At 38.3% G+C, this 14,947-nt stretch overlaps 1 protein-coding gene across 2 annotated transcripts in view; it reads right to left on the bottom strand.

The window, feature by feature from the left end:
• Nucleotides 1–306: 306 nt before the first annotated feature.
• The window catches only part of LOC105034989 (calcium-dependent protein kinase 17), a 33,544-nt gene continuing 18,903 nt past the window's right edge, over nucleotides 307–14,947 (bottom strand). The window contains exons 6-9 of one of the 2 annotated variants that reach the window (XM_010910357.4): nucleotides 11,250–11,474; nucleotides 11,038–11,170; nucleotides 924–1,159; nucleotides 307–792 (exon numbers count right to left, since the gene is read on the bottom strand). In XM_010910357.4, the coding sequence (XP_010908659.1) occupies nucleotides 11,048–11,170; nucleotides 11,250–11,474 (348 nt within the window). In that variant the 3' untranslated portion in view covers nucleotides 307–792; nucleotides 924–1,159; nucleotides 11,038–11,047. Of the gene's footprint in view, nucleotides 793–923; nucleotides 1,160–11,037; nucleotides 11,171–11,249; nucleotides 11,475–11,750; nucleotides 11,832–14,947 lie in introns of those variants that run through there. The other variant, XM_073251777.1, reaches the window with a different exon arrangement.

Below are 14,947 nucleotides of genomic sequence, written 5' to 3'. Positions count from 1 at the left end.
CCTGTTGGCGTAAGCCAGAAGGCATCAGCCAGGTCTCCATACAGACCATTATGTTAATCAGAAGAGTACGTGAATACTTTCACTGTAGCTGTTAGAGAACTCTAGGAGAACAAATAGCATGTCCTCCAAGTACCTCTATCAGTTGCTGTTTCATTGTGTGAACATACATGCCTAATATACAGTAGTGTCTTGGCTGGATCAATCTGAATTAGACTGGAATCAAAAACTTACAAAATCATTAATGCAGTAACAAAAATAAAATCATGAAAATAACATGATTCACAAGTGACCTGGCTTCCCCAAAAGTTTTGAAGCTCTCTGAAAGTTGCATATATACCCTAATCATTGCATAAATTACAACGTCCATTTTAACTCATCAGCACAAAAGCACTTCTCAAAACGACTCTTCTCCAGAATACAATATTTATGTACCTGTACATGAGAATTGAGAGCAAAGCTTTAAAGGAAGCCATTTGCTAACAAAAGTGTGGAGCTCAATAAAGGATCCATCCTGGATGGGAGTCTGGAAACTTAAAAAAGGTCGGCACTGCCAGGATAACGGGCATTGGAGGTAAGATCGTGCAATATGGGATTTCAGGATAAGCACAACAAAGTAAAACTATCTTGAATGAAAAATGATTGAAGAAATGTTCAATCCCATTGTGATTGGGGGCTCTTGTGAGTGGCTCCAGGATTTACAGCAGTCAATATAATAATATATCCATCAAATCTTTACATTCTGCATGCTAAGGTCACTTGTGAATCATGGTGGATGGCTAGGCCTTGGCAATCCTGTGATAAAAGACATAAAGGATCAGGGGCAAGCTTGACATATTTACCTACATGCAAAACATGGCAGCAGATTTTCTTTTATGCACTGAATAGCTATCAACACATTCATCTAATTGAGAGATGATGCATACCAATTTCAAGTGGGTTCCTCCTTCAATTTGAGTTAGCATCACACCACACAAGGTCCCTGATTGAAACCTGAAAATGTTAATATCATCACACTGCACGTGAGCCCTGGTTGAAAACTGAATATCTGTTAGGTGCATATTTGCTGAAAAAGAACAACATGAGATGTGTTCTTCGGTTGCTCGCAAATCTGCTCATGTTAAATGAAAACCACTCTTCTCCAACAATTAAATATTTACACCTGCACAAGCACACAGAAAAAAGAGAATGAGATAATAGTTAATTGGGACTCAAAAGATCATAGAAATCTGATGATACACAAATGGACGAGGCAGTCAGTTCTATTATTTAACCCAAATTCTCTCAGCCATTAGTTAAAGACGCAGAGCCAAGACTGAATCTTAAGGCCAAGCTGTATGCAACAGAATATTTTGACAAAGCTACATCCTTCCAGACCTTCATCTTCAACAGATTTTTAAATCCGTCTGTTTATCAGTCAAAATGCATGCACATATCATCTCTTTGACCTCATTCTATAGACATTTGACCAAGGTTTGCTGCTGGTCCGCACCAATATGTACCGACCTTACCATATGAATACCGAATTGGTATGCCTTTTTTTTTTTTGGGGGGGGGGGGGGAGAAAAAGGGTGGGTATCAGTCCGCCGACCGACCCACATACCAGATGACATTGTAATAGGATGGTACTTGTTGAGTATAAAATACCCCCCCCCCGACCGAAGCTTGTAAAGGACCGATCCTTCCTGTGCTCTTCCGGCTCCCAACCTTGTGCGTGGCGCCTCTCCGAACCTCCTCGATCGTCCGGACTTCTCCGACAACGAACTTCTGCATTCGTCCATCGGGCCGTCCCGAAGGCCCTCTGGGGCTCACTGTCAGCCAACCTTCTACAGCAACCAACTACCCCCCGAACTTCTTCGGACTTCGTCAGCGTCCGAGCTTCCCCGACAACGAGAGTTCTACAGTAACCAGACTCCACCCGAGTTTCTACGGCGGTCGACCACCCCCCGGATCCTAATCGGACTCCCATGAGAGCCAAGCTTCTACTACGAACGGTCTACTCCGAACACCTACAGTGGGCTATCTACCCCAAACGTCTACTGTAAGCAAATTCCATTCGAGCCTCTACTATGAACAAAATTTTTTCGAACTTCTATTAGAGGTAGACCTCAGCCGAGCTACTCAGTAGCGAGGGAATTCCGGACGAACTTCTACAATAGGACACTACTCCGATTTTCCACGACAACTGGTCCTCGCCCGAGCTCCTACAACAAACGGTCCCCTTTCGACCTCTCGCGAGAACCGGATCCCGTCCGAACTTCTCCAGCCTATGACGGACTGGCTCCAGCAGCTGGGTCCCTGCGATGGCCGATCGCCCCCGATGTCTGCTGAGCCTCCCCAACGCTATCCGAAGTCCATCGCCGACCGACCTCCTACCAGGCTCCCCGTAAAATCGAGCTTCCCCAGCGGACGATCTTCGGATGAGCCTCCACATCAAATAAATCCCAGACGGACTTCCCTAGCGATCGGACTTCCCCGGACTCCGCCAACAGAAAATCTCCATCCGAGCTCCTGCGGCAGGTGACTCCCGCCTGAAACGTCAGCGACCTCGGAACATCCGAGCCTCTCCCAGAACGACGATGTGAAGAGCCATTCTACCCCATCAGACGTTCCGACCGAGCTTCAACCGACGGATCCAAACTCTCTGACAAGCCACGACAAGAGCCGCCATCCTGCTCCACTCTCTGCAACGAATTCCATGCAGCTCCACCACTCTCTGACAAATCACGACAAGAGCCGCCCTCCTGCTCCACTCTCTGTAATGGATTCCATGTAGCTCCACCACTCTCTGGCAAGTCCCGACAACGAACATCACTCCACTCTTCGCAACAAGCTCCACGTGGCCCTGAACGACCCCTGACGTCACTACTCTCCGTAACAAACTCCACGCGGCTCTGAGCGATCCACTACCAGACGGTTACAGACGTCACTGTCGGTCAGTTACACCCTCTGTCTATAAATAAGGATCCCCAGATACGTTCTTCTCTAAGCTCTAAACTTTATCTCGAAACTCTGCCAAAATTTTCACTCGAGCACTCCATTTCTGTTGAAACAGAGTACTGACTTGAGCGTCGGAAGGTCTTGCCGGAGCACCCCCAACTCCAGTTTAGACTTTCTTTGCAGGTCCCGGTAGCGGCCGCGGTCATCCCAGCTCCAGCTTCTCCAACTTCGACGGGATTCTGCACCAACAGTACTACTATGGAATCTTGTACCGAGACGGCAAAGATTGTGTTGAGTATTGGAAAATCTAACATTTAGTTCCATATCTTTAAGCAGGTTGTCATGACAGTGGGGACATGGAGAGCATAGGCATCAGCCAAAAGAATTTTGGAGGTTAGGACAATAACAGAAAATGGAACTGAGGTTCCAAAGTACCACAAGAAAATTACGTAAGGCATCTGCAGATGTTTTCTCATGATCAAATCAAGAACACAGGAAATTTATCATTTTTTACCCTAAAAGGAAGATAAAAAAGGGCCCTTTTATGTAACTTTGATAAGGGAAAAATAAAGAAGAAAACAAATATTTGAAAGCAGTCGTAACTTTAGGAAGCCTTCAGCTAGATTATTTGATTTAAGCACATTTAGAAAAAGCAAGAAAAAAAACAAAGAAGATGAAAAAAAACCACAATACTAGCAAGACCATAAATGAGTTTTTGGATACCAAGCAATTGAATCCATGTGATATCCAACATGCAGATAGGAAATTTGACATAAATCTTCCAGTTGGCTAGGAAGAGGAGAAAAAGGACTGATCAACAAGACCACTGACCCTGCAAACTCATTTTTTTTTTTAAATATCACAGATCACTTTTTATTTGTATAATAATTGCAAACTCTACAGAAATGTATTTCTGAGTTAAACTATAACTCAAATACTGTACCAAAAACCCACAAGTATATTAAACTACCTATTCATCCGGTCCACATATTTAATATTTCTCAAATATTAAAATTACAATTTCATAGAGTGTCTCAAAAATTTATGACATACATGAATGTTCGAGCTTTTTACAAACATCCTCTAATCCAAATTTTCTTCATGGAAAGAAAATGACATTTTAAGAAACTTCAAATTGATTCATATCAGTGAAACCTATTCAATCCGCTGGGCACACCATTCATACAATACATCTGTTGGCTGCCTGAGGTTTCAATTTTTCCGCACATATTTACAAGAAGGGAAACCTATTCAATAAATTGTCCATGCAGAATGAAGATAAAAGCACTCTTATAAAAGATTATGAAACAATCATAACAATAGCATCAGAACACCCTTGAGAGCTTGGGGGAAAATTTTGCCAAGTCAATTTTGCAGCCAAAGGTCAACTCAAAATAGAACTGTCCTCCAACAAAAAATATGCTCCCGTCTCAATACAGCCTTTTGATCTTGTAATATGCCCACATGAAAGCAAGGTGAAGATCAAGGTCAGTAATACTGTTACCAAGAACTGTACCAATTGCCCAGCAGTATACAGTATGGTACTGGCTCGTAGCATACCTATGAAGGCGGAACCGGAGAGGAATGGGAGAGGGAGAAGGAGAGAAGAAAAGAGAGAGGGAGAGGGAGGGAGGGGTAGAGGGAGAGGGAGGCCGAAAGGCCTCCGGTCCCTTGTTTCAAACAACATAGGGGCCTGGGCTGGCCTTTTTTTTATTTTTCTATTTCGAAATAAAAACTGAGCTGACTTTATTTCGAAACAGAAAAAGAAAAAAAGGGTCATTCCAAACAAGGGACCAAAGAGCTTCTAGCCTTCCCCTACCCCCCTCTCTTTCCCTCCCCCTTTCCTCCCACTCTGTCTACCTCCCTCTCTCTCTCCCTCTCTCTCTCCATCTCCTTCTGCCTTTTCCTCTCCAGATTTTTCAAACCGAAGAACCATGCTGGTTTGCCCTCGGTACAGTTCAATACATCCCAAACCAGACGGTTCGAGATAGTACTACGTTCCATGGTGAAGACACTTCTAGATATCTCTGGAACAACCATCTACTAATTTCTTCCCTACACATAGCCATGATTGCTCTCCAACTAAGATGACTACCTTCTACACTTTTTCCATAATCATTTTGCATGTAGAGCCTTGGTACGGTTTCAAATATTCCAAATCCAAGGAATTCCCCTCTAATTTGACAAAGAAACGTAAGCATGTTACTAAACAAGAGACATTCCACACACCATAGGTTCCTTAAGAAAGGAAAAAAGGGATTACCCTCAAAATTTTCTACTTCTATCAACATCTTAAGAGGCACTTTAAAGTTAATCATTTCATAAGTTAGCTAAAGGTATCCATTTTAAGAAGAGACGTTTTTCTCGAAGGTCACATTCCTCCCAGACCTTTCCTAAACTAATTCAAAAATAGAGGGGCTCCCCAAAAATAAGGGGGATGTTAGAAACTAAGTGGTTGAGCTACCTTACCAAATGATAGTTTCAAGACTAACAAAGTGAATGGACTATTAAGTTGCAGATCTATGAGCGACTTTACATCTTTACAAAAACTGTCATAATGGAAGGTAGGATATCGGGCAACTATAAGTCCCAATCTAAGCCCTTGTTTAAGTCCATGCATCAATCTCCTCTCTCAACATATGAACAATAAATCAATCCCCTTAAATCATAAAAAGATTGAAAGTAGATCACCTGGCCTTGAGCTTAAGCGCCTAAAGCAAATAAAGAGTCGTTGATTATCATAGAAAAGCAAGAAAACCATGATGAACTATTGCACAAACTAATAAAAATCTCCATCTTTCAATAAGATCCGGGACACTTTTCATAGACAATATGATTTTTCAAATGGTTCCCATCTTAATTAAATCCTTTTCCACAATCCATATACCAGAAATAGGCATGTGAAACATTTTTTAAGACTTTAAGTTGTTGATGGGATGCCTCTAGCAAAAGAGAAGATGGATTCTTTACGAATATGCTTGCAACATAAATATGCTAGCAACGACCTTGGCCACCATTATAAATAAAAATATTAGTCTAATCAATCCAATTTCCTTCACCCCTACTACCCTTCTGTGGAAATCTACATGATAAATTAGAGCCCACATAATGTCCACTTCTAAATAAATATGAGGGAAGCTGCACAGCCATGCCTATGCCCTCGATGGGCTAATCCCACCCCATGCTCTCTTCTTGGGTGCCACCATTAGAGAATTCAAGTGCCAGTTAGAAACAAAACTCTCCACTTACTTAGCCCTAAAAGGATCATGTCATGCTCAATATACCCCTAAAAAGCCCATGTGAGCCCCAAGCCACATCATTATACTCTCTCTGTCTTCCTGTCATTTTCTTTACATCTATTCCCATTGCTCCATCTCCTCCAAACATACTCAGGATTTGTACTGCAAGTCCCATTAGAGATGCAACAAAAACACAAGCTGTAGATTTAGTTCAAGTGACCATGGAGCAAGAATGATATTAAAAAAAAAAAAGAAAAATCCAGAATTATCAAAGGAAGAGAAAAAGCCAAACATGTTCTTCGCTTAACAAAAAATCAAAAATAACTAACTCATATAGTGGTTCCCCTTGAGGTGTGTTCTCGTTGTGCTGATATCTTATCTATTCATTATCATGGAAAGGTCTCCTTTGTTTGTTTCCTAGTAGTGTTTAAAATTATGGATGTGTTCCCTTTAAAAGGTTCATTTTAAATCTTTGTTGTGAAATTTGATTTTGGAGCTTTTCTGGTACAACCATTACTTGGTTTGCCTCCTTGGAGGTATTGAATTCCTCTATTTCATTACCTCTATGAAATAGATGAGTATTTCCAATTGTTTTCTCACCTAAAAATAAAAAGATCATATATGTAATGGCCCAAGGCCTCACCCAAAAAGGGCTAGTTAGAATTTTATCGATTATCCTTGGCCTTGCTTAAGTAACCAAAACCTCCACCATGCACACCCCTAGGGCTCATTTGGTTCATAGGAAGAATTTCCACTCACTATAATGTTTTTCCTAGAAAGCAGATGCCTGAGTATACAATGCTTGAGAAAGTAGTTTTTATTTATTTGGTTGACTACGGGAAAAAGGCACATTCTAGAGTGGCTTATGTTTGGTTAAGTATTTAGTTTCCTAAAAAATTGTGTAAAATACCTATTATGCCCTTAATAAAGGAAAGACCTTATCCTAATTCTATCTATAAGCTTAAGGGCACTAGAAAAATATTACCCCAATTCCCAGCTAGTGCGAATGAGAAAAATCCATGTCCCACATGGGTTTTCTTTACCATGAAATGTGGGATTCTTATTCCTGTGGGAAAGCTACTTTCCCATCTCTATCCCATGAAAACCCCAACCAAACATCTGGCATTTCTCTATTTTCCCATTGACCACATTTTCCCGCTTTCTCTTCCCGCAAAACCAAATGAGCCCCTAATGTCAAACTAAACACACATCTACATGGGTACTCACACGCTCTCCCCATTTAAGCCCTAACATACTCTCCAAAGAAAGGGTCCAATTACGAAAACCACAATTGGCTTGTGGTCGGTCCCAAAGGGTCCGTGCTGCAATCTCTCCTAGTCATATGGATTGGGTCAACTATGGTACCATTTACAATTATGTAAAACCTCACCCAAAAAGAGTAGCTAGAAAGTTATAAATTGGGGTCCTTGGTATTTCTTAAGAACCTAAGACCTCTCTAACACCTAATGTGGGACTAAACACATGCCAATGTCTATACTCACAATATATGTAACTATGTAAGGCTGCCTACATCTGATCCTCCCCAAAACAAGCAATGGCGAAAGCTTAATGCACTAGGCCACCCTTGTTTTGTTGAGTGTATCCTTAAAGCAAACCATCTCTTTTGCTAGAAACAAATTTACAATGTCACTTAATTTGCAACATTTATCCAACAATCTTCATTTGACCTCCAAACCTTTGTTTACTCCATTGAATGAACTTCATTAGCAAAGCAATTTCACATTGCCTATGTGATAACAACTTGCTTATATAAGATGCTTACACCAATGTTGGTGATTTCACTTCCACCTCAATCTCCATCCTATTCAATCTCTTTACCTTTAGGCACAAACATAATTTTTTTATGCAGCAAATACCTATTTTGCTTGACATGGAATAAGATATCACATGCTCATTTTTGCATTAAATTTGTGATTTCATCATTCTACAATGAACTCTACCTACCACTGATTGAAAGAATACAGGGGATGCAGTTGAGAAAATAAAACAACATTTATAGGAGGGCTTTTATTAGCATCCACTATCCGAACAAGTGAATCACACAATCAGCCTTTATAATACACCAATGTCAATTTCCCACTTAAGGATATTAGACAATAGCCATACTAATCACAGGCATTGACGGAGTCTTTTAAAACAAATGGAAATGCTTAATTTGTCCACTTCCAAACTCTTACGACAAGTTTCAAATATTAATAGAAGCAGACATAAGAATCAAAGTCAAACACATGTCCAGTATCTGACTTGGCAAGGATATGCAGAAAAAAATAAAGATAACTAAAACATATATTTGAATATTGTATAAAGAAGACATTAAAAGATACCATATTGTACAAGCTTCTCATTCAAATTTCTCAACTTGCATAAGGATTTCTAAAAAAATAATCAAAATTATCTACATTCTTGACCAATATCCAAGCAAAAGAAAAGCTCAAGTTTAAAATTATCATTTTCTGTTTTAAAAAAGGGTTGCAGTGTACAAGCTATCAAGGCACCAAAGTGTGCATATACATTTGCGGGATGCATATACAAGCACATATGGTGTTAGTATTTTTTTACTATCTAAAATAAATAAATAATATTAAATAAATAATATTAAATACAATAAAAATAATAATAACTTCATATTATTTGTTAATAAAAAATAGCAATATTAACAACAATGAAAACTAATAAATAGTGCTTACGTATTGTACTTATTACCCAATAGCAATAGTTAAAATACAATTAACATATTGGGATGATTAATAATAACCAAATCTAACCCATCTGGAAACCATATCCAACCGAACCATTAGCTGAGTGAGCTTCATCCACGCCAGCCAACATAAGAGTGGGTCACATATGCAGCCATGATGTTAACCAATATGCAGCCATTAGGTTGACCAAGACACATGCAGCCACCTAATGCTAAAGAATAAATGTTCGTTGTCTCCATATCGAACCCTATACTGGTGCCATCCTATTACAATATCAGCATATGATATGGTATAAGACAACGAGACGTACTGAGTGTCCATACAGTATGAGACTACATACTAGTTCGGTATCAGTACAGTATGGTTCGGTATCAAACGGTACCAACCAATACAGCAAACCTTGCTAAGAATGCTGCATATGCAGTTACATAGTGCTGAGGAGACTGCCTTTTTGACCATATGCACTCTGACTGCAAAACCTGCATATAGGAAATGAGATGTGGACTGGGTATCAAATCTGCATGTTCAGCCCATAAACCACATTTAGAACACTGATTATAATGGTGAACTTATTATTGGAAGAGTCCGATACTTCATCAACTTCCAAAAGTTGCAACAAAAAAAAAAGACAGGCATCCAAGTATCTGACATGTATACATTTGGGATATACATCACACACTGACTCTAGGAGCTTGAAAAGAGCATCCAAGTAACATAGCACACAACTATCCTCTTTATACCCAACCATACTCGCATTAGGCATCGTACTAGCATTTACAAGATTACCTTAATCAACGATTGCATAAAAAATATCTTCAGAGAAAACATATGTAGATTTTGATAAAATAAAGAGTAAAATTTGGTGAAGGATTACATTAGTATGTGTAACAAATTAATTGCAAAGGATATTCTGATGACCAAATGTCAAATAATTTGTCTGGTTCTTGTTAGCAGGTGCAGGAGTGCAGGTACAGGAAGCATCTCATAAAAAGTCAATAAGAAACACTTAGAAAGTGGTATGGGAATGAGTTTCCAAGCAGATTCTGAAGAGCATGTGCCATCACAATGGAAGATTCCTGTTACTGAGGTTTGGATCAACAGGATTATCTATAACATTTGAAGAGCTGGCCGCAGTGAGCAATGGTTTTCTGGAAGCTTCAGGGAACTGTACTACTCCAAGGAACCATTAACAATGGCTACTTCGCTAATATTGAAAACAGTTCTCAGAAGCGATGATCACCGTTAAAACTATTCTTGATCCTTGCCTAACTTTTCCCTCCATTAGATCCATATCCGCACCATACCCACATGCAGGCCATCAAGGTATAATATCTATGAACAGACTGGACATGATTGCAATATGAGAATAATGCAGAATTGCGCAAGATGTTCTTAAGTTAGCTGACATACCATAGGAACTCATAAAACCAATAATTAATTGACCTACATCTAAGTTAATATTGTTTGGAATAAAGAGCATTACATTCTGTTATCTGATATCAGCAACAAGTAAAAGATAAATATTACTCACGTAATGAGACGTAAGAGGACTGGCATGTGCTTCACTTGGGTGATTCCTAGCTTTAAAGATGCAACTTGAAAATTGCCAATGAGAGAGAGAAATTCATACTGATTCTATAAATATGCATCATGATATTTTACATATCAGTTTCAAATTTAATTTACTTGGAAAAATGAACATTTGTCCTTGTTCCTAAAATATGTACTACTGGCATATAATGAAGTGTAAAAGAAATATTCATTAAAATCAAATAGTTTTGGAGCTCATCACTGCTCCCTGCAGAACACCAAATTCAGATCCATCAACCACCATTTAATGTCTTTTTAGCAATCATTCAATACATTCAGGAATCAGGAGAATTCTTAATGCTAAGGAACAAAATGTTTTCTATTTTTTTTTTTTTCCTTCTAATATGAGGTTCACTCCAGTCATTATGAATACAATGAGGACGAACATATCAATAGATAATAAGGATCTTCTTGTACAAGAAAGGCATGGATGCACGACCTATTTATAAGTAAATACATGTCTTTTATATGAAGGACTACCAACCTATGAGCCATTGTAACTCTATAGAATTAAAGATAAAGGGCAGAAGAAAAGAAAAATGAAAGTATACCTAATCACTTTTAGCCAAGCTTCAGTGCCTCCCTGAGACCAAAGCTTAAATTATTTTGTAGGCCCTTCTTTCCAAAACCAGCATTTCCTTTGTGCATCATTTCCACAAACTCATTATAGTCAATTCGTCCATCCTGTGACAAAATATCAAAAAAAAAAAATCAAATATGATACAAAGTTGAATCTTCATGTGATCAATTTGATAACGCTCACATTATCCTGATCTATTTCTCGAATAATCTCTTCAAGATGGACATCTCCTATGCCGAACTCTTCGCAGGCTTTTTGGAGCTCATCTTGAGTAATGTAACCACTCCCATCTTTGTCAAAGTATGAGAAAGCTGCAAAGAGTTTATCCTCTCTCTCGATCTTGTTTAGATGCAGGGTTGCAGCTAGAAATTCCCCATAATCAATAGTTCCACTGTTGTCAATATCTGCCTGCAAATTTTATTTACTCAAAAAAGTATCAGAACAGTGAAACAGGATAGTTTCATGTATAAACTAAAAGAAAGCTAGTGGTGCACTAAAAAGTAGATGGGAATCAAACTTGAAAGCAATAGCACAAGTGAGGTAACCAAGCTAAAAGAAAGATGCAGGGAATGCAAATATGGATGCTGATAGATATAGTGTAACACACATGAATTGATCCATTGATGGGCAAACTGACTTTTTAATCATTTCTTGAAAAGAGTAGACACTGTTAATAAATAGCACCTGGTTGGAAGGAATTTGACTTCAGACCAAGGTTTCATCCCCCGATGGCATGGGGGCCGTCCTGGCTGCCCTATCCGGTTCCTGTGAGAAGACAAGATCAGGATGGGGTCGAGACTCCGAAACCCACCCATGCAGGAAAAGAAAAATAAAAAGAAGAAAGGAAGATGAACAAAGGAAAAAGTGAAAGGAAAGAAAAAAAAATGAAAGAAAGAAAGGAATGGAGAAGAAAAAAAAAAAGGAAGAAAAGAAGGAAAGAGAAAGAAGAAGAACCAAGGAAAAAAGAAAGAAAGGGATGACAAAAAGAAAGAAAAAAAGGAAAGAAAGGAAGGTAGAAGAAAAAGAAAGAAAAGAAGGAAAAGAGAAAAAAAAGGAAAGAAAGAAAGGAAGAAAGAAGAGGGGAGAAATGGAGGATATCTACCGGCATACATGATCGAGATAGCTATCAGGATGGGATGGGATGGGGGAGCGTCCCGTTCCATAAAGATACTGGGACACCTCTTCCCCACGGGATTTAAAACCTTGCCTCAAACAAAATCTTTTTTTAAAATAGCTAGTGTTTTAACCCACTGAAATCATGGGGAGGATGCAAAACATGATATCTAAGCCATTCACCTAGAAGAGGCTGCTCAATTTGGACAGAATTCCCTTGGCTAACAGAATAAAGGACCACACATTCACCACTGCATGAAAATAACATTTCAAACCAAAGAAGCATTGCATTACTGGATATGGATATAACCAAGTAAAAGAATTTAGTTATCATGAGAGTTTAATTTTTTTTTTTTTTGTATAATGAAACTTTATTTAGCATCTTATTTTCCGGATAAGGTAATGATGGGAAGGAGTGGTATTTCAAACTAAAAGAGATTTGGAATTCTAATAGAGCCTGAATATGTTATAAAAAGCATCTTCTGTAGTTCTGCTAAATGCTTCAACCAAGAAAGCTCTCTTAAAATAGTGTGACAGAGCTATCAACCTGGCAGCTGAGGGTTTTTTCTCACTGTATGATGCATCTTAAAATAGTGTGCTTCAAGACAAGGAGATACAGGGTTCCTAATTTCTTCTTCTATTTATGCAGAATGACTTTGAAAAGGACTTCAATTTGCAGTCCTCATGAGTCAAGCCCATATAACTCATAAAAGGATGGGCTGGCAACTTAGTGCAGAAGTTTCATTTCAAAATAATCCAGGATCAGTCACTCTTCCATTAAGTGCTTTTTCTTCTACATTAAATTTTCCTTTACTTTTCTTTTCAGTATTGTATTATTTATCTATATAAATCAACAGGTGACCTATCCAGCATAAAAAAGACAAATCTTAACCAGCCTGTAGAAAGGCCAATTTACTTTCAGAGTAATATCTATCCTAAAATAGCATGATTTTCTAAGGCCCAAAAAAAAAAAAAAAGAACTCTCTTAACCCTAGCAATAAATCGAATATACGGGGTAACAATCAAATAGAGATGGTTGTAGCCATCTCAAAGTTTGACAAGTTAGGAATCCTCCAATCCATAAAGTCAATGTTATACAAATGTTATAAAGCTAGTCAATTAAGATTAGGATAATGGTCAGAAACAAATCCAAGGGCCAAAATCAAAGTGGGAATATAGCATGAATGCTTAGTTATTGACACTCAACTTCATTTAGTACGAAGAATTATTCTTTTTATATGAACAGAATATCCAAAAATTAAGTTTAAGATAAGTTTATGACATTCAAATTGACAAGAACAACTTTTACTCAATTATTCCATAAGCAAATTGGATGAGGAATAGTCAATTACAAGAATAACAGAGTATAAAGTCAAAAGAAATAATATACAAACAAAAATAACAAGATAAAAATAAAAAATCAACAAAAAATGGGTTGGTGTGACAATAACATGATAAAATAACATGTCAAAAATATTATATTTTAATTTATAAAAATCCTTTACGATGAATATGCAGATAAGCTCCCTAGTCTACACACTTAAAACAGTATGAAATGTTCAACAAATCAAGGATTAAGGACCTGGTTTGTCCTAGGTCAGTCTGGGCCCATCACCACAACCAGATCGTGTCAGAGAGAATGGGTTCTGGGACACATCCAGGACCTCGACTCTCTCTAGAGCATGTCCATCCTAGTCCATCTCAATTTGTCCTCGTTGGAATGGATGAGGACATTTCTGTCCCAATGCTTGGGAACAAGAATACCAAGCCAACCCTATTAAGCAGAATCACCTGATTCAGCTGGTTCAGACTGGTTCATCCCCTCACCACCAAACTTGGTCATAAAGAAGACATCCTGTGGCCTTCTCCTCTCTTTTCTTGAAATAGGGAGTGGGTTTTGTTAGGAAAACTCAGAGAAGAGGGCTCTTTTGCCAATTTTGAGAACGAATCCAAGCCAAATCAAGTATAATCCCCTCCCTTATATTCACTCCTCCTTTATTGTTTCATTTTTAAGCCTATATTAGGCCCAAAACTGGTATCCCTAGTGGGATTCTACATCAATCTGAATCAAAATTAATTATTAGGTATTTTCTAACTTTAAGTCCATATATAGGATATAACCCTTAATTCTAGCATTAAATTCAGTACAAAATCATACTAGAAATAAGACCCGATAATAAGAAAATGTGCTAGAATTATTCAACTACAAATATAGAAACCGGCCTAAAATTTAACATTATCTCCAATGGAAAATTGATAGGAAAATATAGCGAAAACCTCTAAATCTCATTCATTCACACCCTCACTGGCAGGATGGAAATAAAGTCAAATACTTGCTGGTCGAAGGCTTCACCTGCGAATTTGCTAGACCAGTACCTCTCTAGCAAACACTGACTGGAATTTGGGCAGAGACAATTAAAGATAGACACTAAGACGTGTAACCATAAGACTCGGAGCAAGACAATAATTAGACATTTGGGTGTCAGGTCCACCCATGCTGCAAAGTAGCCAAATAAGCACAACAAATCTTAAAGATAAAATCCATATCAATGAAAAAAAAGGTCCTAGAGCATGTCAATGTCTATCTAGTTCTGCAATCAAATGCATAGGTTCATCCAGATAGTTCTTAGGTAACTAATATCAATTGTCTTAAGTAATATCTAGATTCCTTTTTCCAATTGAACTATGTCATTTACTATATCAGATAGTACTAAAACGATGTATGGCAAGAACTTTAAATCATTCATGGGAGACATGAAGTAAATTAT

The sequence above is a fragment of the Elaeis guineensis genome, chromosome 2 (genome assembly GCF_000442705.2).
Source record: "Elaeis guineensis isolate ETL-2024a chromosome 2, EG11, whole genome shotgun sequence".
NCBI classification, from domain to species: domain Eukaryota; kingdom Viridiplantae; phylum Streptophyta; class Magnoliopsida; order Arecales; family Arecaceae; genus Elaeis; species Elaeis guineensis.
This window is presented reverse-complemented; position numbering and strand designations above follow the sequence as displayed.